Source organism: Ochotona princeps, chromosome 2, assembly GCF_030435755.1.
Source record: "Ochotona princeps isolate mOchPri1 chromosome 2, mOchPri1.hap1, whole genome shotgun sequence".
Taxonomy (NCBI): Eukaryota; Metazoa; Chordata; class Mammalia; order Lagomorpha; family Ochotonidae; genus Ochotona; species Ochotona princeps.
The window spans coordinates 33,851,186-33,878,021 of NC_080833.1; the positions used below are offsets into that span (position 1 = coordinate 33,851,186).

Here is a 26,836-nt window from a genome sequence, read left to right on the forward strand (position 1 = left end):
GACTCTTTCTGGTTTGCCTAGGTTGCAGATGAATACATGTTCTCCCTGGAGGAGAGTAAGAAGCCCAAGGGTCGCCGCCAGCCGTTGAGCAAGCTGCCTCGACACCACCCGCTTGTGTTGCAGGAGTGTGTCAGTGACGATGGTAAGTGTTGGCGGGACTTGTGTGTCTGACCTACTAATCACATTGATTCCTGCCTTAAGTCTCTTGGAAGGCACGAAATGCTAGATATTTGAGTGCGGATTCTTAGCTTTTTTCCTTCTCCTCAGAGGTATCAGGTTGAATTTTCAGTGTAGATAGCAAATTCTGTCTGTGATGCCAAGCCCTGTGCTGAATGTGTGGATGCAAGGATGGCCAAAATGGGTCCTTGCTCTCAAGAAGCTCATGTGGTAGTGGGGGAGGCCCAACTGAAATCTAAAGGAAGAAGAGAATGAATCCAGGCCACAGGGTCGGCCTGAGCGTCTCTGGAGGAGAAACAGGAGGGTGTGTGTGGAGGAACTGTAGCAGTTCAGTGTGGCTGTCTTAGAGGGAAGGCCAGGGACAGACAGGTGCAGAGGAGGAAGGAGGTGGGACCTAGGCCTGAGAGAGGGTGAACTTTCTGATAGGCATTCAGGAGCCACTGACATGTTTTATTATTTTATTTATTTGTTGTTAAGTTTATTTTTACCTTTGCGAAAGGCAAAGAGCAACCATCCATCTGCTGCTTTGCTGCCTGAAGCCTTGCAACAGCCAGGACTAGGCAGCCAGGAGCAAGAGCCCAGCCTCTTGTTCCTGTATGTAGTCTCCAGTATGGACAGCCAAGTCTCCAGCATGGGTGGTTGGAGCCCAAGTACTTGAGCCATCGTCTGCTGCTTCCCAGGACCCATTAGTAGGGATTTAGATCAGATGCTGTCGGGGCCAGGATTTGAACTAACATTTCAGTACGTTTTACGGACACTCCAGGTGTTCACTTAATGTGCTGGGCCACAGTGCCTACCCCTGAGGTGTTCTGGGCAGGTCAGATTAACATTCGAATGCTTTTAGCAATGGCTCTGAGAGGACTTTTGGGCTTTGTAATGGCCCCCATCAGATAGCACAGTCTTACCTAGGGTGGAGGGAAGGGAATGAGGTGCACATACTTGGAAGGTAAAGTTAGTCAGCTCTGGGGACTGGCTGTGGAGGTGGCAGGGAAGTAAGAAGGATGGGTTGACTGCGTCCCTTGTTTGTATTTGGATTGAGTTTTGGAAACCCAGGGGCACCATCTAGGTGGTGCAGATGGGGTGTATTTTGTTCCCAGAGTAAATGATGTTGCTAATGGGGAAGGCACAGAGGGTGGGAGTGGGGTGGGGGACGTAGGAGGGGCCCTGTGAAGGAGCTGAAAGGAGCTGCAAGCATGCAGAGAGAACAAGGAAGGGTGGTGCTGCAGCTCAGGAAGCTGACGTGAGCAGTGTCCCAGAGACCCAGCGAGCCGAGTGTGGGGGAACCTACCCCCTTGGGGCAAGCGGAGGTTGTGGCAGTGGTCACGTTGAATGCCATTCCTTCTAGCCTGCCCCTCCTTCCTGATCTCAGCCACAGCCCTGTCTGCTAGTGGACGGTTGGGCATGAGCCAGGGAGGCTGGCATCCTCTGCGATCCCGTAGTCAGAAGTGTGGCTGGATCCCAGCTTGGTCTGAGACAGTCCTCCATGGACAGGTCCCCGTCCAGCAGGAAGCTTCAGGGACTCTGAGAGCAGCAGCCTTTTTGTGGTTTCTGCCCCTAATTCTCTCAAAGCAATATTGGTTGTCAAACATGAACACTATGGATATTGTGTTATCTTCCTAACTTTCCAGACACACATACATAGAATACTGTATTTTTTTTTTTACTTCTTGTAGTTTTTAAAGACTTGGTTACTTTCTACAAAGACTTATTATTATTATTAAAGATTTATTTATTTTATTGGAAAGACAGATGTACAGAGAGGAGGAGAGACAGAGAGGAAGTTCTTCCATCTGATGATTCACTCCCCAAGTGAGCGCAACAGTCGGTGCTGCGCCGATCCAAAGCCAGGAACTCTTCCGGGTCTTCACGCGGGTGCAGGGTCCCAAGGCTTTGGGCCGTCCTCGACTGCTTTCCCAGGCCACAAGCAGGGAGCTGGATGGGAAGTGGAGCTGACGGGATTAGAACCAGCACCCATATGGGAATCCCGGCATGTTCAAGGCGAGGACCTTAACCATTATGCTATCGTGCCGGGCCCAGTACAAAGACTTACTATTTGAAACATGGAGAGACGGTGATTGTTTCATCCCCCCAGTGGCCACAACAAGTAGCAAAGCCAGGAGCCAAGATTTCCCCTGCGTATTCTTCCTTGTACGTGGGTGATAGGGACCCAAGTATTTGGGCTGTCTTCTGCTGCTTTCCCAGGCACAGTAGCAGGGAATCGGCTCGGATATGGAGTGGCTGGGACTCCCAACAAGGGCTCTTTGGGATGCCAGCATCACAGGCATTGGCTGCACCTGCTGTGCTACAACACTGGACTTCTTGTCACTTTAAGAAAAAAATATTTTCAGTTGACGCATGATGTATTCAATGAAATACACTCTTTGCAATTGTACATCTTAATGAAGAGTTACAGTTATGTGAACTGTAAAATTTTGATTCCTTCCTCATTTGGAGCCACAAATGAGTGGAAATGATTTTTGGCTGCATTTGGCTTTGTAATTGGAACAGATGTCCATGTGTTAGAGTTCTAGTGGTGGTTGCGAGCCTGTCTGTTTCTCTTTCTTCATCCTGTTTGGTCATTTGGACTTAGCCAAGATAAAGGGAAAAGGTCTCTGCCTGGATTTGGGTGCTGAGGCTCCTGCCTGGACCCTGGCAATGGGGGCTTTCAGGAGTAGATGTTAATCATCTGCGTCAGCTTCCTTAGGCTTAGTAGCCTGCTCTGAGGCCATACCCAGTGGCAGCTGCCAGATCCCTGGAAGCGAGATGTGACTGAGCAGGAGTTGCAGAGGGACAGGCACATGCTGCAAGCCTGCCCACCAGAGCTGTCCCTGGGCTGGTGCCTACGGCAGCTCTGCTGTCTGTAGGGTATGAGGTCATCAGACACCTTGTCTCTGGGAATTGTTGAGGGCCTCACTTGGCTGGATGCAGTGCTTTATGGGATGCCTTAGGGGGATGGCTGGCCTTGATCACACCTGCTGAGGTGTGGATTTGTGTACGTTCCTCATACCAGGGAGGCTCTGCAGAAATACGCTGGGTATCAGTTTAGATTGCCAAAGATCGTCCTTGCTCACTTGTAGCCTTCAGAATTCTTATGGACTTTGCCTCGCTTGATTTTTTTTGTTTCCACTGGAAGCTGGTAGACTGTGTCTCGGTCACGTCGACTCAAGGGGAATCCAAGTGGGCACCTTTGTCCCTTAACTCTCGTTTTGCAGTTGATGTAAGTGCCTGTCAACTCAGGAAACATATCCAGGGAAGTTTTTCTTCCTTAGGCAGTAATGAGGTCTGAAGTGTGTGTGCTCTGCTGGCTCGAGTACCCGAGAGACACAGTTGGTTCTGCAGACCGTGGGTCTGTGATGGGCTAGGGAGCGTGAGTTGCGAGTTTGTGGTCCTTGTTGGTCCCTGATACCTTTTCCTCCTACTGGCCCTTTAAAAAAGCATACGTGATTCTTAGTTCCGTGAGTGGGCTGAGGCCGCCTACACACTGTCATAGTGTGACCTTCGGCTTGAGCATCGCATCCTCTAAATCACGCTAGGAACATGATTTAGTTGTGTGGAGCTGATGTGGCTGGAAAGCCTCACCAGAGTAACTTGGTATTCTGCTCACCTTTCCAGAAGACCCAGGAAGTTCTATCCCAGGTCTGTGATGTGCCATTTTTCTTCTCCTTGCAGTACAAGTAAAGGGAAAACCCTAAGGGGTCAAGGACTTGTCTTTGGTGTCTGGAGGCGAGGTGGTGCTTCCCTCCCAAGGCATCCCCGATGGATAGCGGCACTGGCCAAGCTACTGGGCCAAGAGCAGAGTGGAGGTTGTGAGCCAGTCTGCCTGGAGCAAGAAGTGTGGACAGGCCTACCCACAGCTCCCCAGGGAAGGGGCCTGCTCACCGTCCCGTCCTCTTGGCGTTTTGTCTCCCTTGGTACTCTGGAGGCCTGGCTGAGCTCACTTGCTATCCAGGTTGAGCCCTGAATGTGCAGAGCTGGTGCTAACTCAAGTGTCCATTTCCTCTTGCAGAGCCCTCTGAACAGCTGACCCCTGAGGAAGAGGCTGAGGAGACAGAGGCCTGGGCCAAGCCCCTGAGCCAGTTGTGGCAGAACCGGCCTCCCAACTTCGAGGCTGAAAAGGAGTTCAACGAGACTATGGCCCTGCAGGCCCCTCACTGCGCTGTGTGCATGATCTTCCAGACCTACCACCAGGTACTCCCATGCCCTTGCCTGGTAGTTGGAGGGAAGCCACACTTCCCTGTGGCTCTGTCCCTACTGGCCTGACAAGGGTTGTTTTTCCTGGTGTCCCCTGTTAATCTTTGCCAGGCAGATAACCAAGCAGTGTTTTAACTGCAAAACGCGTGGGACAGGAGGTGGGGACGTGGCTTAGCTCCCATGGCTCCTGCAGGAATCACAGGCCGCACCATGTGCCCAGCAGTCTGCCTTTTTGTTATCAACCTGGCCCATGATTATCCCTGCCAGTCAGCGTGAAAGACTGTGATGGCTTTACTCCTGCCATCTGAAAGCTGGGCGAAGAGCCAGGTTCTCCAGTGTTGTTGTCGGCCGAGTTTCTTTCCTGCCGTGAGGGGTGTTGCCTGGAGCTGAACGAGCTTGAGCTGGATTGGGGAGGGTGGGAAGCTTGAATGCTGAGCTCGGCTGTGTCCTTCCTCCATGTGGTGATCAAGGGCATCACCCGTCATGGGTCTCTGGGTCCAGCTCTGGGAGGCCAAGAAGGCATTCACAGCAGCAGGTACCAGGGTACCAGTTCAGTTCAGGTGGGGCCTGCACAGAGTGACAGGTAGGTAAGTGGTCCTGCCCTCGTGGTTAATGTGGCGTGACTGCCGCTGAGCCTGGCAGGCCCACAGGTTCTGCTTGCCAAAGATTGGAACCTCAGACCAAAACATTTTGGATGAACAACTCACTCCTTCTTTCCATTGATAAAAAGCAAAAGCAAAGAGCTCTGTGTGCTAGGGCTGTGAATGGCCCAGTTATTGCCATTAGCACATCTGCTAAGTGGGTGGCAGACTTTCCAGGGAGCCACAGGCACAGAGGTATTTGTGGGCCATCCTGGGAATGGGGCTGATGGTGCCATCCAGTGGCAGAGCCAGCAGGTACCCGAGTCAGTTTAGTTCTCCAGGGGGAATATGTGGCCATGATGTTCTGAGCCTGGACCCAGCACTGGGACTACAGCTGTGCTGTGGTGCTGACAGGGACAGCTGAAGCAGGCAGTGCTGGCCCAGTGGGAGCATGCGCTTTGGGTGCTGTACTGGAGCAGGGCGCAGGGCTGCTTATGTTTCCATGCATTTTATTATCATTTGGTTTGGGAAGATTGAAATCCCAGTGGCCTCTTACCTCACTCTCTTTTCTCAGTCATTCCCTTGGGGCCATTGTTTGGTACTGCTGTGAGAAATTGAATTTGAGTCATTAGAGGTAACTTCAATTAGTAGCTGGGGATAATGGCTGTGCACCCGGGAGCCGTAGGCAGAGTCCTAGCAGTGAGGGAGTTGGCGCTCAGGCAGCTGGGGGAGCTTTGTACACAGGCTGTGCTCACTGTGCCATGCGCTTGTCTTGTCCCCTGCAGGTAGAGTTTGGAGGCCTTACTCAGAACTGTGTGAGTGCACCTGATGAAGCCCTGCAGAAGCAGAGGACCAAGCCATTGATTCCAGAAATGTGCTTCACTTCCACGGGCTGCAGCACGGACATCAACCTTTCTACCCCTTACCTGGAGAAGGACGGCACCAGTCTCCTGGTTTCCTGCAGCAAGTGCAGTGTCCGGGTCCATGCCAGTGAGTGCCACACCTCTCTCTTGTGTATCCTGGGCCTCCTTGCCAGAAGGCCTTGCCACCTATTGGCCCCCATGCCTTCCCACTCCCCACGAAGGCTGCTTGTGTGTTCTTGGGGAGTTTACTGCTGATGGGGTTGAGTTTCACTGAGAACTCCAGAGCCCGTACTTCGCACCCAAGCCTTTTGGAGCAGATGCTAGGAGGGGATTCGTTCCTGCTCCTGTGTTGGTTGTTGATTGAGCCCCAGGCCATCATCCTGTGAAGCTGAACCTAAGGACTCTGTAGAATTCAGGCTTTACTGTAGATTGAGCTGTAGCTTTGGGAGGGGTTTTCTGGAAAGGAATTGCAAATTCTTTCATGTTCCATCTCTGATTGCTGAGTTTACTGTGCTTGTCTTTGTGTCCGTATTAGGTTGCTATGGGGTACCCCCTGCGAAAGCCTCTCAAGAGTGGATGTGTTCCCGGTGTTCAGCCAATGCCCTGGAGGAGGTTAGTGCCCACACACTGGTGGTGTGCTGCCCTGCAGACTCCAGCTCTGGCAGGGCGCACTTTCAGTTGTCTGTTGTCCCCTTAAGGGCTGGCACCTGATGGCATCAAGTGGCAAGTGTTGTGAGACTAGAGAGTGCTTGCTGTCTGCTTGGCACAGGGTGAGAGGTAGTGTAGAAGCCAGATCTGCCCCATGGTGTGGTATAGGCTGTTTTGTCGAGTTGGCAGCCCCTGCAGAGGACTGGGCAGTGGGTTGTAGTCCCCCAGTGGGGCTCTGATGGTCCCTGTCATAGCTTTCTCTCCACTGTGCCCCTGGAACTTGCAGTGCCACCTTCAGGATGCAGGTGCAACCTTTGTGTGAGCAGAGCATTTCTTATTACTGACAGCACTGTGGGGGATGAGGTCAAGTCCAAAAATACTTGGGGCATGTTCACTTCGGGAGATTCTGGTAACAGGAGCCATGCAAGGGAAGCCCTGCCTGCTAGAATTGCCCAAAGGAAGTGAGGGGAGAAACATATGGGGCGTTTATGGCTCAGGGGTAACCGTTCTCTGTTCCCCCTTCCCCGGTCAGAACTGCTGTTTATGCTCCCTTCGTGGAGGTGCCCTGCAGAGAGCCAATGATGACAGGTGAGTCTCCAAGTGTGTGCAGCAGCTCATCTGGCCACGGACACTCCTGAGTGACTGGAGGAGCTGGGAAGTACATTGTGTGGAGCTGGAATTTTCTAGATGATTTTAAAACTGGCAGCCAGGAGGAGCATGGCAGTCCCAGACCTTTGAACACTGGTTTCCTTTCCGAGGCAGAGGATAGTAGCATCCTCCTTTGTGAGGAGCCGAGAATGGAGCTGTGAGACTAGGAACTGTTGTGAAGGTGACATAGACATTATGGGCTTGAAGTCAGGACAGTGACCTTGATCTAGCTGGTGCCAATATGCAAAGGGAGCCCTGGCTGCATGCAGCACTCAGCCTGTTGTTCAGTTGAGGGTGAGCATGTGCTTGGGCCAGTGGTTAGCCAAAGCTAGCTCTTCTGCTTCCATGGGAGTTAGCAGCACACACACATACACACACACCCTGCATCTCTGCTCCCAGGAGCCTGTTACACCTTCTAGGTGTGTGGCTCTGCTGATGGATTCTGCTCCTTTAAAAGCACCTGCTGCGCTTGAGAGGCCCTAGTGTTGGGTGCACTTGTGATGTGCTCCCTTATTTGGGGAAGAAATGGCTCTTGTAGACCAGTCAGTCCACTTTCTGTCCTGCACAAAATGAATCCATTCCCATGCTGTGGGGTCACTTCCAGCACTGTGTGTGGTGGCCTGACTCTGAGAGCTTTCTCAAATAGGTGCCTGTCAGTTTTCCCAAATGCCCAGAACCTACCTTCATCTGAAGGATGCCATTGGTCTAGTCTCTGCCTCTTACCCCTCCCCACCTATTTAAAAAAATTAATTTGAAACATGCAGTTAATAAGAAAAGGGGAAGTTTGGGAGGGGGAGGGAGAAAGAGAGATATCTTCCATCTGCTGGTTTGTTCCCCAAATTGCTACAATGGCAAGGAATGAGCCAGGGTGGAGCCAGGAGCTTCTTCTGGGTCTCCCATGTTGATCTCAAGCACTGAGCCATCCTCCATTGCTTTTCTAGGTCATTAATGTAGAAATGGATTAGAAGTAGAGCAGCCAGGATTCAAACTGGTGCCCATGTGGGATGCTAGTATTGCAGGCAGCAGCTTTACCTGCTGTGCCACAGTGGCAGTTCCATGGTCCAGACCTTGAAGAATGAATCTGCCACAGATAAAGTGAGTTGAAGGGAGTGCTTGGCAGAGACTGGAGGATGAGCAGTGATTCTGGCACATTGGTACACTTGGGCATTTTCAGGAAGTACCCAGGTCCTGTGTTGGAGGAGTTCTGCCGATTGCCATCCACTGAAGCCTCCTACGTATCATCAGTTGTGGCTCTGGCCATTCTGCCTCCCACTGAGGGAGTTGTGGGAAGCGAGTACCTGTGTTGCCACAGGGCTCTGTGTGTCACTTCCGGCCCTCAACAGCGTTCCAGGGTCCTGGGGAATCATTGGTGAAAGTCAGAGATCATGCTGGATGCTGGGTGATTACACTGTGAGGCCACATTAGAAGAGAAGGCTACAGGGCATTGGTCCCAGGGGGTACTGAGGTGGGCTTTGCCTCTTGGCAGGTGGGTCCACGTCTCATGTGCTGTGGCAATTCTGGAAGCGAGGTTTGTGAACATTTCAGAAAGAAGTCCTGTGGATGTGAGCAAAATCCCTCTGTCGCGCTTCAAACTGGTAAGGAAGACGGGATGGGCTGTGCTTCTTGCCTTCCCCTGCTGTCATACTCTGCACTCTTGCAGACAGGGGACAGTGTTTCTGCTTGGCTCGGTCACCAGCCACCTGTGTCCCCTGGCTTTGTTTGGAGTTGGTGATCTGTGTGCTGTGTTTAGTAATGGGGTTAGTGCTGGCTGTCTGGCTGGGCTGTGTGCATTTGGAAGGGGACACCTTTGATAGAGCAGGCTGTCCTTTCAGTACCTGGACTCCCAATGCCTTTATTCCCTGTGCTGCAGAAATGTGTCTTCTGTAAGAAGCGGAGGAAAAGAGCCGCTGGCTGCTGTGTGCAGTGTTCGCATGGTCGTTGCCCAACTGCCTTCCATGTAAGCTGTGCCCAGGCTGCTGGTGTCATGATGCAGCCCGATGACTGGCCTTTCGTTGTCTTCATTACCTGTTTTCGGCACAAGATTCCAAATTTGGAGGTGAGGAGGGGGATACACTCTAGTTATCTGTTAATTCATTTACTGTTCCAGGGTCAACTCCCTGAGGACCCAGATCTTACCCTTCTGGGAGTTGTCATACACTAAGTGCTGGTGACTTAGCAGAAGTTCTGGGAATGTTGAGGACTAAAGGGGAGGGCACCTGACATTTAGCAATGAGCTGCAGTTCTCTAACTGGTGGGGCTCAGAAAGACACGTGTGCATGTTAGCTGGAAGAGTTAGGAGTTTGGGTGGAAGGTAGCATATGAAGAGGGTCTTGAGCAATCAGGTGGGATTGTGAGCGGGAGGGCACCCAAGGCTACAGCGAGGTGTCGGAGCCCGAGCCATGCAGACTGGGAGTGTGATGGGCTGGTGCTTGACAGTGAGCAGCACTAGGGTGACCGGAAGCCCTGAGCTGCCACACTGAGGGGTCTGATTTCTCTTCCATTGGACAAAAGTTTTGTGAAATTGATTTCAGACTGTATCTTTTTTTTTTTTTTAAGATTGCATTTATGTGAAAGGCAGAGTGACAGAGAAAGAGAAAGAAGGTTTTAAATGCCGTTTACTCTTACAATGTCTGCAGACAACCAGGGCCAAGCCAGGCCAAACCCAGGAACCTGTAACCTCAGCCAGGCCTCTGACATGGGCAGAGGAACTCAGCTGCTGAATCCTCATCTCTGCATATATTAGCAGCAAGCTAGAGTCAGGAATTCAACCTGATGTTTAACCCAGATCCTCTGATGTGGGATGCAAATGACATGACTGCTAGGCTAACTGCCCTCTGTGTGTTAAAATAATCATTGCACTCATTATTTGCGGATAGGATTTGGAGAATCCAGTTATCCTTGGATAGAGGAAGGTCTGAAATGTGAACATGTAGGCAGAGGTTTTGGGTCACCTCTACCCCTGAGGGAGTGTTCACTGCCGTGGACACTAGAGAGAAGGGCGAGGGGACATAAGGGATGAGGGAGCAGGAATTGAATTTGACTCAACTTACTCCCTTAACAGTGAGCATGATAATATGATGTTATTAACTGCAGACTACAATTGAGATGAGGGGGGACCGGGTGGTAGAAGGATGAAAATGAAAGGACATGTAAGCTTTGGGACCTCAGGAAGGAACTGTCTGCTTCTACAACCAATAGGCAGCTGGATTAGCTTTGATGGGGATGCTTGGATGTGACCAGCATTTATTGTGACAGTCTAATTTCTGTTAGAAACTGGGCTCTAGAGGTCCCGACACTGCTGAGTAGATGCTGGAAGATGAACCCGTGCACAGAGTGCCATAGGTCAGCACATAGGTCAGCAGAGCAGCAGAAGGAACAGGGCGGCACAGCCATTAGGAAAGCTCAGTACATCAGAGTAAGAATCAGCTTGAGGTATGGGGAGGGCATGGCACCAGTAAGTTGCCATTTGGATGCAAGAAACCAGTTTGCAGGCCACTGGGAAACTTTGGCCCCTGGCAGAGGAGCAGCAGGGTGGCAGCTGACTGCTTGGACAGCTGCTCTCCATTTGCTCAGTGAGCAAGTTCAGGACCCAGGAGGGTGAGTGGAGGACACCAGGGATGGCGGGGTTCTTGGGGAGGGGGAGCAGTCTACTGCAGGCAGTTAAGGACACCCAGGAAGCAACATGAGGGTCCCTCAGGGTAAAGCTGCTGTGTGGTTGCTATGAAGCATTGCCTGGGGTCCAGGGCCTCAGTCACTTGCTAAGTCTTCCCTTAGATACTTTCCTGTTGTCTAGGCTGTGTGCAGCAGTAGGTGCTATGTAATCAGTTTTAGGGAAGTCCTAATAGTATTCAAGGAGTTTGGGATAAGGTTCTGTGTTGTATGTAAGGGCCAGCTGTAGCCGGGGAGGAAGGAGGAGCGCATGGTACTGGTTTCTTCAGGGTCCTGGCTGGGTATGCATGTCCAGAAAGACCATTTGCCCTCTGCTTTCTGCTTTTGTACTCCTCGGTTTGTTTTTCCATAATGGAGAGGAGCCCAGTGATTTGCTCCCCATTTGCAGGACTGTCAGTTCTGTGTGTGAGTGACCAGTCTCTCCATCTTTTAGCGTGCCAAGGGGGCCCTGCAGAGCATCACTGCAGGACAGAAGGTCATCAGCAAGCATAAGAACGGGCGCTTCTACCAGTGTGAGGTGGTCAGGCTCACCACCGAGACTTTCTACGAAGTCAACTTTGATGATGGCTCCTTCAGCGACAACCTTTATCCTGAGGACATAGTGGTAATGTCTGCTAGGGGCCCCTGGGGCAGTTGAAGGAGGAGAGTGTGGCTGGCAAACTGCCTGTGGCCCGCCTGCCTGTTATAGCCCATCCCTCAGTCCCCAGACAGAAGCAGAGGTCTGGTCTCTCTTTACAAAGTAGGATACTTCTCTCCTTGCCATAGAAGGCTGTGGGAATCAGTGTTTCCTGCAGTGCTTTGAAAACATTCGTCACTTTCAGTCTGCACTGTCTGTCCTTGCTGGCATCCTGGTGCCCCAGAGGAGCTCAGCCTTTAGATTCAAAGCAGGGTACCAGCTTCCTTTCCTAGCCGCTGGGTGATTATAGGAGAACTGTCCGGCTCTCTACTCTCCTGTGCCCTTCTGGTCAATACAGAATCTACTGTTAGGCTCTTCACAGTTGAGGGACTTGGGGCTCGGTAGAAACTGCCTGGGGACACTGCTGGCCTGCTCAGGTTATCAACACCTGAGACTCTCGAGCCCCTGCCTGGGCCCAATCCTAGGTTTCCTGGCTGAGTATCCAGGACTGAGTTCACATTTCACCTGTCCCACCCTGCCTCTACAAGTGGTAGACTAAGCACCCAGGCAGAGGAATGGTATTTCTTTCCCTTAATAGTCAGTATTTACTATGTTTATACCACATTAGAGGCTTAATTGCTGCCAACCGCCTTCCTTAGTTACAAAGTAGATGAATGTCATAATAAAAATGACATTAGTGGTTTTCATTAACATTTATCTCTTATAGTATACTTGTCTGTTAAATGTTTTATATCAAATAACTTCATATGTATATAAAGGACTGTTTATCTGAAAGGCAGAGTGAAATAGACCAGTGTGCACCAGCCAGAACTGGGCCAGGCAAAGCCAGCAGCCAGGAAATCCTGGGTTCCCACGTGGGTGCAGGGACCGGGCAATCTGCTGCTGCTTCTCAGGTGTATTAGCATGAAGCTGAATTGGAAGGAGGGCAGCTGGCAGACCGGTGCCCCAAACAGTGGCTTAACCCATAGTACCTCAATACCCAACCCTTTAGGTTGTGCAACAGTAATGTCAAACTCTTTCTTCTAAAAGCTATTGAGGGACCCAAAGCTTTTGTGTTTGCAGATTCTATCTGTCTGCCGTCAAATTAACAGATTTCCTGTAGTTCATAGACTTAATTCTGACAATACAATGGTATTTCCCTGTCTATCTCCCTCCATCTTCCTTTCCTCTTTTCTAACTCTGTGCTATTTTTTGTTTCATTTTTAGTATTGTTTACATAGTTCAGAGGGATAAACGCTCATGTGGGCATCTGGACTAGAATAGGGAGGGACAGGTATGGAGGAAATTGGGTGAGGCAAATGTTTCAGGTTTTTTTTCCCCTCTTGTGTCCTTCTGCGTTATTTTTGGTAAGTTTTTTTTTTTTCATTGGAAAGTCAGATATACAGAGAGGAAGATCATCTGTCCGCCGATTCACTCCCCAAGTGGCTGCAGTGGCTGGAGCTGCGTCGATCCAAAGCCAGGAGACTGGAGCCTCCTCCAGGTCTCGCACGCAGGTTCAGGGTCCCAACGCTTTGTGCCATCCTCAACTGCTTTCCCAGGCCACATTGGCACCCATGGGATCCTGGCATGTACAAGGCGAAGACTTTAGCCACTAGGCTACCATGCTGGGCCCCCTTCTATGTTTTTTTAAAATTTACTTTATAATCACAGGCCTAAAATAGTAGTTTAAGATGTTGTCAATTTCACACATAGTCCAAAATTTTCTTTATTTTGAAAGTTAGAAAGAAAGCTTTTTCAATTCACTGGATCAATGTCCAAATGGCCACAACTGCGTGCACTGGACCAGGCTAAAAAAAAAGTTAAGATCCAGGAGCCTATAGCTCTCCCATATAGGTGGTAGTGTCCCAGACATTCTGGCCATCCTCCTCTGCTTTTCCAGGCCAGCAGCAAGGAGCTGGACATAAACCAGTGCCCACACAAAACAGGGACATTGCAGATGATGGCTTACTTGTTATGCCATAGTACTATTCTTAGAGTCTCTATAATAGCTACTGTAGGGCCCGGCGGCATGGCGTAGCGGCTAAAGTCCTCGCCTTGAAAGCCCTGGGATCCCATATGGGTGCCGGTTCTAATCCCGGCAGCTCCACTTCCCATCCAGCTCCCTGCTTGTGGCCTGGGAAAGCAGTCAAGGACGGCCCAATGCATTGGGACACTGCACCCGTGTGGGAGACCTGGAAGAGGTTCCTGGTTCCTGGCTTTGGATCGGCGCAGCAGCGGCCTGTTGCGGCTCACCTGGGGAGTGAATCATCGGATGGAAGATCTTCCTCTCTGTCTCTCCTCCTCTGTGTATATCTGGCTGTAATAAAATGAATAAATCTTAAAAAAAAAAATAGCTACTGTAAATCAGAGTAAAAAATGTGATAATTATCTTTTTAGGTGAGGCTTATTTCACTAAACATGCTTTTCCCATTACATCCATTATGTGTATATATTATGGTTGATTAGTATTTTGTGTTACATATATACCAAGTTTTCTTTATCCATTCATCAGTTAATGGGCATCTGGATAATTGCCTATCTTAGCTATTATGATTTGAGATGCTATAAACATGGGGGTACAAATGACTCTATGCGGATTCCATTTCCTTTGGGTATATTCCCAGGAGTGGGATAGCTGGGTCACACAGTGGATCTGTTCTTAGGATTCTCAGGAAATCTCCAGAATGTCTTCCATAATGACTGGGTTAGTTTGCATTTCTACCAACAACATATTAGGGTACTTTTCTCTACACATCCTTGCCAGAATCTGTTATTTTTTAATTTTTTGGACGATAGCCATTCTGACTGAGGTGAGGTAAAACCTCACTTTAGTTTATATTTGCATTTTCCTGATGGTCCAAAGTATCTTTTCATTTGTCACTTGACTATTTATAGTTCATACTTTGAAACATGCCTGTTCATGTCCTTTGCCCATTTTTTTAACTAGACTGTTTTGTTGTTGCTTCTTGAGCTTTTTTTTTTTTTTTTTTTAAGATTTATTTTTAGGGCCCAGTGGCATGGCGTAGCGGCTAAAGTCCTCGCCTTGAAAGCCCCGGGATCCCATATGGGCGCTGGTTCTAATCCTGGCAGCTCCACTTCCCATCCAGCTCCCTGCTTGTGGCCTGGGAAAGCAGTTGAGGATGGCCCAATGCATTGGGACCCTGCACCCGTGTGGGAGACCCGGAAGAGGTTCCAGGTTCCCGGCTTCGGATCGGCGCAGCAGCGGCCTGTTGTGGCTCACTTGGGGAGTGAATCATCGGTTAGAAGATCTTCCTCTCTGTCTCTCCTCTGTGTATATCTGGCTGTTATAAAATGAATAAATCTTTAAAAAAAAGATTTATTTTTATTGCAAAGTCAGGTATACAGGGAGGAGAAGAGACAAAGAGGAAGATCTTCCATCTGATGATTCACTCCCCAAGTGACCTCAATGGCCGGTGCTGCACTGATCTGAAGCCAGGAGCCTCCTCCAGTTCCTCCGTGCAGGTGCAAGGTCCCAAGGCTTTGGGCCGTCCTTGACTGCTTTCCCGGGCCACAAGCAGGGAGCTGGATGGGAAGTTGGGCTGCCGGGGTTAGAACAGGTATCCATATGGGATCCTAGTGTGTTCAAGGTGAGGACTTTTTCCGTTAGGCTACTGTGCTGAGCCCACTTCTTGAGCTTATTATAGGTCTGCTAATATTAATCTGTTTGAAACTAAAACTGAAATTAATTAAAAATGATTCCTGCCTTAATGAGAAAAAACTTTCTGAAAAGAACATCTAGTGAGCAGAGTGCCCTTGTCACTTATTCATTCGGTCTGTTGTGATGTTTTGGTTAAAATCTAGGGGGAACATTTGGCCTCTTAACAGAGTTGTTTGAAAGGTGGGGAGTACCTAACCTGTACCACAAGATTAACCCCAGCAATTTTTCATTCCTTCATCAGTGGCATTGTTCCTTGAGACTGGGCTTTCTTTTTTCTACCCACAAATTATTAATGCACAGTGATGACGAATGTAGTAACAGCAGCGCTCGGGACCATTGTCTTAGAGAGTGCTCTGCTGCCAGCAGTTGTATCCAGTGAGGATTTTATGCTGTCACTGCAAATGTTCACACAGGGACAAAGGCTAGTGTTTTTAATATTTGGAAAATAGTCGTGACCCTAGTCACATGCTCCCCAGAAGTGTCCTGGTACCTCATTACAGACTGCAAACCATCCGGGGATACCTAGTGTTAAAGGAGGTTAAGCTGAATTTCAGAAAGCTGAAGTGCTTTGCCAAAGGTCATGTATGTATAAATCTCCCATGTCAGAATAAGGGGACAAAGTGCTTTGAGTTTCTGGTTTCATTGCAGGATTCTTTCAAAATAAAGAAATAGCCTACTCAGGTGCGGTGTGGTAGCCTAGAGGCTAAAGTCCTCACCTTACATGTGCCAGGATCCTATATGGATGCCAGTTCTAATCCCAGCAGCTTTGCTTCCCATTCAGTTCCCTGCCTGTGGCCTGGGAAAGCAGTCAAGGACGGCCTTTGGGACCCTGCACCTGCGCAGGAGACCCTGGAAGAGAAGCTGCTGGCTCCTGGCTTCAGATTGCCTCAGCTCTGGCCATTGCAACCACTTGGGGAGTGAATCAGTGGACGGAAGATTCTCTCTCCTCTTCCTCTCTGTATATCCTCCTTTTCAATAAAAATAAATAAATCTTTAAAAAGAGGAGGAAAAAATGATTACCTACTCAGTAGGTGACCTGGAAGCCTACCGTGGAACTGTTTCTTCTCAGCATATGACCTAGCAGGACAGAACCAGAACCTAGGTCTGGCAGGATGGTTCAATGGCTAAATCCTCACCCTGTAAGCACTAGGTTCCCTTATGGGTGCCATTCGTGTCCCAGCTGTTCTACTTCCTCACCCAGCTCCCTGCTTGTGGCCTGGGAAAGCAGCCGAGGATGGCCTAAACCTATGGGACCCAGAAGAGGCTCCTGGCTTCCAGATGGCCTCTGCTCCAACTGCTGTGGCCATTTGGGGAGTGAAGCAGTGATTGGATCTTTGTCTCTGTCTCTCCTTTCTTTAGACATGATTTGCCTTTTCAATAAAAATAAATAAATCTTAAACAAAATTCAGAACCAGGACCTGTGTGCACTCTAATTGTCAGGTAGTGATTTGTGGGAACAGCTGTGACCCACAGGCTTGCCCTCTTGCATTGGTTCTTCCAGACCATGTCCCTAATGACCTTGGCATCTCCCCACAAGAGCTTGCACTGAGCCAGTGACCTCCCACATCCTACCCAGCGCTGTGCTGGCCAGTGTAGTGAGGACTTGCCCTGTGACACTCCTTCTGGAATCATGAAACTTGTGTGAATTTGCCAAGTCCCATGGTAGATGCTGCTTTCTTTTTTTTTTCCTGTATTTTATTAATACACTTCATTTTTCTTGTAAGATTTATTTTTAGTTGAAAGGCATGATTTACAGACAGAGGGAGTGACACAGAACGATCTTCTATCCATGGATTTATTCCCCAAAAGGCTGCAAATGCAGGAGCTTGGCCATTTGAAAACTGAGAGGAGATTTCTCTGGGTCTTTCACAAGGGTGCAGGGGCTCAAGAACTTGGACCATACTCCTCTGCTTTCCTAGGCTAATTAGCAGAGAGCTGGATCAGAAGTGGGGTAGCCAAGACATGAGCCAATGCCCATATGGGATGCTTAGCCTACTTTGCCACAATGCTGGTTGACTCTAAGAACACATTTCATCAACCATCATTGAGTTCAGTTCTAGCATTCTTTCATAGAGAGGCCTGGAACACCTTTGGAGAGGGAGTGAGAAGGACTACTGATTCCCACCCTTGCCTCTTCTCCCTCTTGTAGCTGCTGGATTTTGTTACCTAGAAGAGCAGGATACAGGACAGACTTTGTCACAGCAAGCAGATCTTTCTTCTAAGATTTACTTATTTTTATTGGAAAGGAAGATTTGCAGAAAGGAGGAGAGACAAAGCTCTTTCATCTGCTGGTTCACTCCCCAAGTGGCTGCAATGGCCAGAGCTGAGCTGATCTGAAGCCAGGAGCCAGGAGCTTCCTCTCGGTCTCCCACATGGATTCAGGGTCCCAAGGCTTTGGACCATCCTCTTCTTCCCCATGCCACAAGCAGGGAGTTGGAAGTGGAACCAACAGGACATGAACCGACAACCTATGAGATGCTGGCACTTTTATGTGGAAGATGTGTCTGTACAGCCACTGTGCTGGCCTCAGCAAGCAGAACTTAACTGCTCTGTCAGTCATCCTTTAGTGTGCTGCCTTTCAGGGAGTGTCTTAGCATGAATTTGTCCTTGTTTATTCCCTCAGTAGATGGAAGTTTCCATTGCACTCAGGAGAGCCTGCTTATCATTCCTTCCTTCCTGTTTCCTCCAGAGCCAGGACTGTCTCCAGTTGGGTCCTCCTGCTGAGGGGGAAGTGGTCCAAGTGAGATGGACAGATGGCCAAGTCTATGGAGCTAAGTTTGTGACCTCCCACCCCATCCAGATGTATCAGGTAGGCAGAGGTTCCTGCCAGGGGTTCGGGTTTGCATGGTTAATTTGGTGCTTCCTCTTGGGACAGAGGAAGTCTTTGCTTCCAGAGATGAGGTCGACCTGGTGTGGCTTCAGACACAGCAGGCCTTCAGTGTTCCAAATCTTTGGCTGCAAGAGGTTGTCACTACACAGGGTAAACCAGAAAGTGGCATCCTAGCCCGGAGACATTTGTTTTCTTGGCAGGTGGAGTTTGAAGATGGCTCCCAGCTTGTGGTCAAGAGAGATGACGTGTACACGCTGGATGAAGAGCTTCCCAAGAGAGTCAAGTCTAGACTGGTGAGTGTGTGATCTCAGTGCCCTGTGTCCCTTGTTCTTGCCTCGGGGCGGTAGTTGGCCACAAAGTGATGATTTGGCTTGCCTGTTCTTCTGTAGTCTGTGGCCTCCGATATGCGATTCAACGAGATTTTCACAGAGAAAGAGGTAAAGCAAGAGAAGAAGCGGCAACGGGTTATCAACTCCAGGTACCGGGAAGATTATATTGAGCCTGCGCTATACCGAGCCATCATGGAGTAGATGCTCCTAAGGGTCCAGAGATTCCCAGCCGTGGAGGCAAGAGCACTCAGGGGCCAATGCACAGCAGACACTTGGGACTCGGAAGGCTCTGCGAGTGAAGTTGTAAAAAGAAACAGGAATGAACTAGTTGATTGATCCCAGCATCATGTCCCTCACCCTCCTGGAATTCCACAGTAGTGAAAAGAATAAGTCGTCCCTGGACACAAGTGGCAGCAGCCTGTGGTCTCCCACCCGAGTGGCTGAGCACTGGAACACTGTGGCTGCACTGGATCTGAGCCCACAGAACGGGCTGTCCATGCAGACTGGGCTGGAGACCCTACTCTCGGCCTGGGACTTGGCTTCCTTCCCACTGAGCACCTGCTCCAACCAGGCAGAGGTGCTGGTACTTGTCCCCAACCCCTTTTTTGTATTTATGTGTGTGTGTGACATGCACACAGCGTGTGTCTGTGTGTTTGGTCTGGACCAGCTTGTGCCAGCCCCCTGGCCTTTACTTTTCTTCCTTGCCTATGCAGGGCAAACAAAATGTGAACTTTGGCTCCCAAATGAGCTGAGTGAGGGCCTCTGGGATTGGCTGGAGGTGGGTGTGGCGTCTCTCCAGGCTGGCTCAGCTGCATTAGTGATGCACCGAAGTCACCCCACCTCTCTTCCGTTGAGGGGAATACCAGAGCTATTGGGGTGTGTCCTCGCTATCCTAGGCAGAGCCCCTGTGGCACAGTGTTAGAGGGTCTGTGTGCAGGATACCCTGGTGGGGGGGATATTAATGATGGAAGCAGGCAGAGCCTGGTGGGTGATTCAACAGAATTGCAATCATGTAGGGATTAGGGGGGTTAGGATGAACTGGGGTCACAAGGCCAGGGACAGATGTAGATGTGACCTTGGCTTGGGGATGGGAGGGAGCTGAATTGGGGGTGCGGGGTGGGAGTATAGCGCAACACCGAAGGGATTGAACCAGGTTTTTGCTCCTCATACATTTGTTTGCCTGGGCCCAGGACTGGAGGGCTTCACACGGATACCTGATGTATACAAGAATCAGATTTATAATACGTTCCCCTTTTTTGTTACGTACGAACGCTATAAACCAAATTATTTTGAAAACCTTAGCAATAAAATGTGTTGAGTAGAGGCTTGACTTTGTCTGCCCCCAGGGGCCCAGAGGGCCCAGGGTCAGGCTCGGGTGGAGCCTAAGTCACAGGCTCTGGAGACACATCTTTGCTCTCTCTGCCTTGGTGGACCCGGGTGGAGTCAGGTTGTCTGACTGGGCCAGCGGGTGGGACCGTGTGAGTTCTGCAGTTGCAGCCCATCCTCTCTGTGGAGCTGGTCTAAAAGGGGCAAGTGTGCCCCCACCAAGGGCGTCCCTGAGGCGCTGCCTGTAGTTGGTAAGAAATGAGGAAGACTCACCAGGGTGGAGGATGGTGGGGCACAGCCAGGCCTTCCATGGGGCCTGCTTGGCCTATCCAGGTGAGGTCGGGGGAGAGCATTTTTCCTAGAAACTTTGGACTTATTAACACTGGTCGACTGGAAACTCGGTGACTTTCCAGCACACAAAAATTGCTTGCTCGCCTGCTCCCGCAGTCTGTCCAGGCCTGTTTTAGGCCCCTGCAAGAAGTCACCGACCAGAGCCACCTACCGGCCTTAGCTAACCAAGGTCTTTGGGTTGGTGTTAAGTTGCCCCTCTCTTCATAAAAGTGAAGTTTTAAGTTGTTCCCCAAATGCTGCTTCGCTGCGGAATGTTAACAGCCGGATCCCCAGAGTAGGCAGGTGGGCGGGTTCTATGTGCTAAGAGGCTCTAAAGTTGCCAACATGACCTGGGCCTCAGTTTCCCCAGCGAAGCTTCAAAAGCCCGGGACAACTGGCTGTGCTCAAGTTACGGAGATTTGTTTTTGTGGATTCACCGGGGTCGAGCGGCACTTGGCGCTCCCTCGCGCCCTCGGGTCGGGGAAGCAGTATGGACCGGAGAGGACGTGGCGAGGGCTTGGGCACTCAGGCTAGGCACCCTTCGCAGTCCGGGACCCGCTGGGCGCGGAGCCTTGGGAAACTCTGGGTTCCTTGCTTATTGGGTGGCCCCGGCCTGTTCCCGCCCATTGCCGCAGCGCATCTTTGCATTGGCCGGCGCGGCGCCCCGCCCGGGTCCCGCGCGCTCATTGGCGGCGGAGGCCCGACCCCCTGCTAGAGAGCCGAGGCGGAGAGCGGGATTGGTGGTCCAGTCGTCCCCGGTCGCGGCCGTGCGCCCCGCCCGCCGCTGCGTCCCCACTATGGCGGCGCCCATGCAGCCCACCGCGTCGTGGGCGCCCGCCGGGGTCCCCCGCGGCTGCAGCCGCCGTCTGCACCGTCACCTGCGCCTTCCTGCCCCGCGTGGGGCTTGGCGCCGCCTTCCCCTGCCTCTCTCTGTGCTGCGGTAAGGGCCTGCCCCACGCGCTCCGGGGCGCCACGGCCGCGGCTAACGGTCGCCGCGCCACTCCTTCCCCGGCTGCGGCCCGGGGCAGGGCACGCCGACTGCGAGCCTGTGCTGGGGACTGCGAGGTCGGGGCACAGCTCCGGGCTATCCCGGACTGGGATCCGGACCACTTGAGCAACCTGGGTGGGGGGTCGCTGGCCTGGGTGCCAGGGGAAGGCCGATTGCTCGCGGGCCGGGCGCTCTGAGGTCACCTGCTTGCAGGACCTGGAGGCTATGAGCACCCTGGCGTGGAGGAACAACGCGGTGGTAGGGGCCGCAGAGGGAAGAAGGATAAGTGTAGGCAGCGCTAGAGTCGGGTCGGTGTCCACTGCCCTACGGACGGCGAGGTCCACAGAGGCGTCCCAAGTTGGCAAAGTACCCCCTTTCTGCCCTTCTGGCACTTTCTCCCCCATTGCCTGCTGTCTTGCTGGAGAAAGTGGCTTAGCGGGGAGGGCGAGTTTGGTTGGGAGCGAGTCGGGTGAAGAAGGTGTTGTGTTCTTTCTGTTCAACAGCTCCGTGTTTACGGTCTCCTCAATAAACCTCACTTTTGTTTGAGTTTCTCTTACATAATAAGAGATGAAACGTGAGACTGCGTCATCCATCCTAACTAATTGAGGAAGGGATCCATGAGAGGCAGCTGTTACCCCGGAGCGGAAACAATGCAAACTTCCCTATGACTCTGCTTTGAATCCTGTGTATTGTACAGTGGGCCGTGCCGGGGGTGGGGGAAGCAAACCACAAAAGCACTCATTAGGTTACTGACATACAAGGGTCCTCAGGACCAGGCAGCAGTTCTTTGCAGTGAGGAGCATCACCGCGCCAGAAGCCAGGGGTGAGTGGGGCGTGCACTCCACCAGGGGCCACTTGGTTATTCATAGCGCTGTTCCAGGGCCATAGGCAACTCTCCACCTGATGATAGTTAAGTTTCTTGGCTTTCCCAAGTCTTCCTGCAGCTGTCTTTAGCACCCAAACCCTATGACTTGAAGGCCCTTATGCAGCCAGGGGACTGTACGTTCCCCACCCCTGCCTGGCCTGCACGATTAGAAGGAAGAACTGGCATGAAAATTTACCCCTATTTGATGTTTTTTCCACATAATTTCTTAAGGCAACAGCAGCTGCTTAAGATGAGGGTTCTCCAGGCTATTTAAAGTATTAAGTGGAGAATCCATTTTGCAAATCCGAGTGTCTTAACTGTGGTGAATAAAGTAAATTATTGACGATGAAACAAGGCATGTGTATTCTTGGGAGATTCATCCACTCCGAATCAATCAGCTGGGTTATCCGTGGAGTACAGATCTTATGTAAGGCAGGGACCGAGGGGAGCTGGAAAACATTCAGCACAAGAAATGCCCAGTGAATGTGTGATAAAGTTGTGGGGATGCTGACTGATGATGCAGTCTCTGGAGCACAAGGCAAGAGATGCTGGGAGAAATTGCGTTTGAGGAAGAGTCATTGGTGAAGCCTAGGCTCAGCTGAGGGAGGAGACAGAGCTTGAATGCATCCAGGGTCTTACTGGAGATCAGGTTGCACAAAGGTGGCCTGGCTCGTGGGTGGAGCTCAGGTGAGGGCACAGGAGTGCTCCTTGCCCCGGGGAGAGAAAGCAGGGACTCTACAGGTGCCACTGTCACATTCCCAATGGGCAACAGCTGTTGGGGATAGCAGTTCTTTCAGTTGCCATGTTCTTCCCCTCAGGTTTGTTCTTTTCTGTGCCTAGCTGGTTGCTATATCTTGCTGATTCTTCTGCCAGCCTGTCTCTATCATCGGCTGCTTTGCACCCCTTCACTGACTGCACTGCTTTGGGGGCGTTGGTACCACTCACATGGATTCTCCCCAGAAAGCCCCTAACATTTGGATCTCCTTCCTGTCTGTGTGTGTGAGGTGCTGTTACGACTGACCTTGAGGAGTCCCACCTGTTGAGTTTGGCACAGAGCATCTGGCATGGGCAAGTGGAAGATCGCATTTAAAGGTTTCATCTCAATACAGCCCATGCCTCTTTTTCACATTTCATGGGACAAAGCAAGTCCCAAGGTCATGCTTAACTTTAAAGGATGGGAAATGCAATCTTGCTAATGCCTGGAAAGCAGAGAACCAGGCATACTTGGGGAGCAGCACTAATGTTCACTGCATTACCACTGGGCCTCACATCTTGTGGACGACCCAGGCACCATGTTGGGGGCACTGCCAGACACAAGGGTGGGTCGGATTCACGGTTCCTCTGGGTGGTTGGTAATGTTGCTCTGAACCAGGTACCATGCACAGTACTACGCGTGACCTCACAGCCTAGGCTGCTGATACAAGGACGATCCATAACATCTCAGTTATAGCATTGGCATCCCTGGGGGCACCAATTATTTTATAGCAGCTTTAGTAATGCACCCAGGAATGGTCCTGAGGTCTTAAAAAAGAAGTTACAGTCAAGGTATTCAGTTTAAGAAGTCAAGAAGTGTGCAATAATTTGAGGCGTATTTTCCACTCGAGTGGTTCAAACAGAATCTCACTTAAAGCTCTCAGTTGTAATTGGCTTTGGTGGAAGTTAGTAAGCAGTATTTGGGGAGGAGATGTCCTTGTGGACCAGAAGCACAGAGTACTGGTGGGAGTGTGATGGGGCCAAGACAGTAAGATACTGAGCACGTGTCTTCTTGAACCTGGTGAATCCCACCAGTGACAAGCAGAGTGGCCGTGAGGATTGAATGAGTTACTTCCCATCCAGGGCTTTGCACACTCGTGGGTAGCAGCAGTGGTAGGGTTTGAAGAAGCTCGGATGAATCGGGTAAGGAAGCCCCAGAGATGTAAGTGGGCAGGTTCCTCCAGACTGTCTTACCTCCCCCCAGCCTCTGTGGATGACATTCTAACTACACCTGCCTTACTTGCACAATATGATTTAGTTGTGTATGTGTTTTTTGTTTTGTTTAATTTTTTTTTTAATTGGGAAGGCAAATTTACCAAGAGAAGGAGAGAGAAAGATCTTCCATTTGCTGGTTCACTCCCCAGGTGGCGGCGATGGCCAGAGCTGAGTTGAGCTGAGCTGAGCCAATTTGAAGCCATGAGCCAGGCGCTTCTTTGGGGGCCTCCTGCGCTGGTGCAGGGTCCTAATGTTTTGGCCATCTTCCTCTGGCTTAGAAGTGTTGTGCAAAATTGTTTTAAACTCAGGGGTGCTCTGAAAGGGTCTTGAACCCTTGGAGCACAACATTTTGTGTGATGTGCTTCTGTCTTTTTGGGGACAAGTCAGCTTGAGGATGGAAACATTTGCAGGCATCCATTTTCAGAATACACTCAACAGAGCTACTTTTTCCGAACAGCTGGTTTCTAGCTTTTGTTAAAATGCCTCCTAGGTCTGGGGAGGGCGGTTGTGTGTGCTCTTGTGGGCTTTCTGCCAGCTTCCGTGCTGCTTTCAGACACCAGCCTTCCCAGGGGCCTGCAGGACTGGTGGCAATTTATTTATTAGTGTTAGAGAGAGAATGAGTGAGTTATCTTCCATCCACTGGTTCACTCCCCTGAGGGCCACAGAGCCAGGTCTCCCATGTGAGTGCTGTGGGTCAAAACACTTGTGCCAATCTGCTGCTTTTCCAAGGCTATTAGCAGGGAGAAGTGGTTTGAGTTCGGCTACTGCACTTCTGATGCAGTGACCTCTGCAGTCTTTGCTGCAGCGCTCGGGGCTGCTCATGACGGACACCTGCCGGACTGCTCTGTGGGCGTCTGCCTTGGCTGTGCCCGTCTTGTTGCTCCCTCAGGGCACCGCCCTGTGTGCTGCTTCCCTGGTGAGAGTGGCTTTGACCTGGACTGATAACGAAGCTGGTAGCTTAGTTCCAGCTCTGTGGTACTCTGGCCTAATTATTCTGAAGTGTTACACGATTTCTTTATGTTTCTTTCCTTGCCTTTTGGTTTTTCTTGAAAGTTGTGGGCAGATTAGTGACATGGAACTACTTCGGAGGACAAGACTCATGAAGTCTCAAGTGACAGCAATGAAAAGCAACACGCACCTCATATTTACTAATGACACTTCACACATATGGAAGCATACATGATACCCAGCCTTAAATCGTATTACCCTGTGTTTGTTTTGGTTTTGGTTTCTTTAAAGAAATAGAATGTTATATTTTTCATGCCGGCCTCCTCTATTGTGTTTTTCTTCAGTCTCCAGAGGAAATTGCTAACTTTGACTTAAAGTTGGTCGGTCTTTCTTTCTTTCTTTCTTTTTTAAAGCACAGGCAATTTTGTTTAAACAGTAAGGTTTGTTTTATGTATTTGAACTGCAGAATTAAGGAAAGCTGAGTATCTTCCAGTTAATGGTTCACTCTCCAAGTGGATGCATAGCCAGGCCTAGGCCAGGACAAAGCCAGTAGCCTGAAGCTCCACCCAAGACTTCCCACATGGCTGGCAGGTGCTCAGGTACTTGGATCATGTTCCCCTGCCTCCTTCTCGCTCATTAGCAGGGAGCTGGATCCGAAGAATGTCAGTGAGGACTGGAACTGGGGCTCTAACTCAGGATGCTGGAGTCACAGGCAGCAGCTTAGTGTACTGTGCCCCTGTGGCAGCCCCCTAGTTTGTTTTTTACTCCTGTGTGTGTGTGTGGTTTTTTTTGTTTCTATTCATTTATTCATTAATTACATTGTATTACATGACACAATTTCATAGGTACTGGGATTCTCCCCCCTTCACCCCAAACCCCTCCCCCATGGTGAGTTCCTTCACCTTGATGCATAACCACAGCTCAAGTTCCGTTGAGATTCCCTAATTAAAAGCTCACACCATACAGAGTCCAGCATCCCACTTGCTGGTCAAGTTCAACGGCCTCTTAGGGAGGCCCTCTCAGGTTTGAGGGCAGAGCCAGCAGAGCGTCTCCTCGATCAATTAGAAGCTCCAACATGTCATCAGCAACAATCCAGGTACGATGAGACTGGTGCAGAGTCCACTGATTGACATAGTCCATCTTAGAGTTTCCCCTTGTCCAGTTTTTTGCTGCAAACATATAGCTGAGGTGGTTGATTGATCTACTCCATCTTCTATCTTTTCTTGGTTAATGTTTTGATTCCTCCATTTTGTTCAGGGGAATCCCCAAAGAAACTTTGAGGTGTTCCCAGTCCAGGCTCCTACATGCACTGCTAGTAAGCACAGTGCCTGCCACAGTCCATCACTCCGATCAGCTGGTGGTTGTAATCCCTGGGTTGGTTCTATTCTGAGCCCCAACCTCCATTGGAACCAATGAGTATCGCAGCTCTTCCTGGCGTGTGTGTGTGTTTTAATACTTGGGCTGTATGGTGTGTGGCCACTTAGAGTACGTAAGTGAGGCTGGCAAACTGACCTCCAAATTTATTGGCGCACAGCCCTGCTGATTGCTTACAGACTGATGGAAGTGCCAAGATCAAGCTCAAATTTGTTTCCAGTTTTATCTCTGTGTGTTGTCTTCTTCCAACCCCACCTTCAGCACCAATCCGAAACCTGGAAGGCCATCTTGTCAAGAACTGCAGCTGAATTTCTCCAAGATGATTACATTCGGCCAAGTCTAGAACTTTGTCCTCATTCTCTGAACACCATCGAAACAAGCCAAATAGACAATCAGGTCAATCAAATAGAATTTAAACAGCTCCTATTCAAAAGGCTTTATTTTTTTCATAAAGGCAAAGATGACCTGGTGTATACAAAGCTGAAAGTTTGTTTTGCTTTGGGTTTTTCCTCTTCACACCCCTGACTGGCCTTTCCTCAGCCACTTGGGGCTGTCTGATCAGCAACAAGTTGCTTTTCACCTTTCTCTGTTTTCTGTTTTTAAAACCCCAGCAGATTCTTAGTTTCTTATCAGAAGCAACAAACTGTTTACTTGGCAAGAACCTGGGTACAACCAGGAAGAAAAGGTAGAGTAGCTGTAACAGACCAAGTAGAAGGTGAGGGTTAAAGAGTGGGAGGAAGGCATGGGCAGGTGGGGAGATGGCAGATGCCAGCCAGGGGAAAACAGATTCAAACCTTGGTGAGCCT

The 26,836-nt window shown here is 50.3% G+C and overlaps 2 protein-coding genes across 5 annotated transcripts in view; both read left to right on the forward strand.

The window, feature by feature from the left end:
- Positions 1-18,545, forward strand: part of KDM4A (lysine demethylase 4A) — a 42,839-nt gene extending 24,294 nt beyond the window's left edge. For all 3 annotated transcript variants that reach the window (XM_004591489.3, XM_058680065.1, XM_058680059.1), the window contains exons 12-22: positions 22-142; positions 4,184-4,365; positions 5,735-5,939; positions 6,348-6,424; positions 6,993-7,048; positions 8,595-8,703; positions 8,979-9,164; positions 11,211-11,381; positions 17,762-17,881; positions 18,103-18,195; positions 18,292-18,545. In XM_004591489.3, coding sequence (XP_004591546.2) covers positions 22-142; positions 4,184-4,365; positions 5,735-5,939; positions 6,348-6,424; positions 6,993-7,048; positions 8,595-8,703; positions 8,979-9,164; positions 11,211-11,381; positions 17,762-17,881; positions 18,103-18,195; positions 18,292-18,432 — 1,461 coding nt within the window. In that variant the 3' untranslated portion in view covers positions 18,433-18,545. The remainder of the gene's footprint in view (positions 1-21; positions 143-4,183; positions 4,366-5,734; positions 5,940-6,347; positions 6,425-6,992; positions 7,049-8,594; positions 8,704-8,978; positions 9,165-11,210; positions 11,382-17,761; positions 17,882-18,102; positions 18,196-18,291) is intronic.
- A 2,034-nt stretch (positions 18,546-20,579) lies between these two features.
- ST3GAL3 (ST3 beta-galactoside alpha-2,3-sialyltransferase 3) overlaps positions 20,580-26,836 on the forward strand; it is a 226,482-nt gene continuing 220,225 nt past the window's right edge. Inside the window, exon 1 of one of the 2 annotated variants that reach the window (XM_058680079.1) lies at positions 20,580-20,827. The gene's annotated coding sequence lies outside the window, so the exon portion shown is untranslated. The remainder of the gene's footprint in view (positions 20,828-26,836) is intronic. The other variant, XM_004591485.3, reaches the window with a different exon arrangement.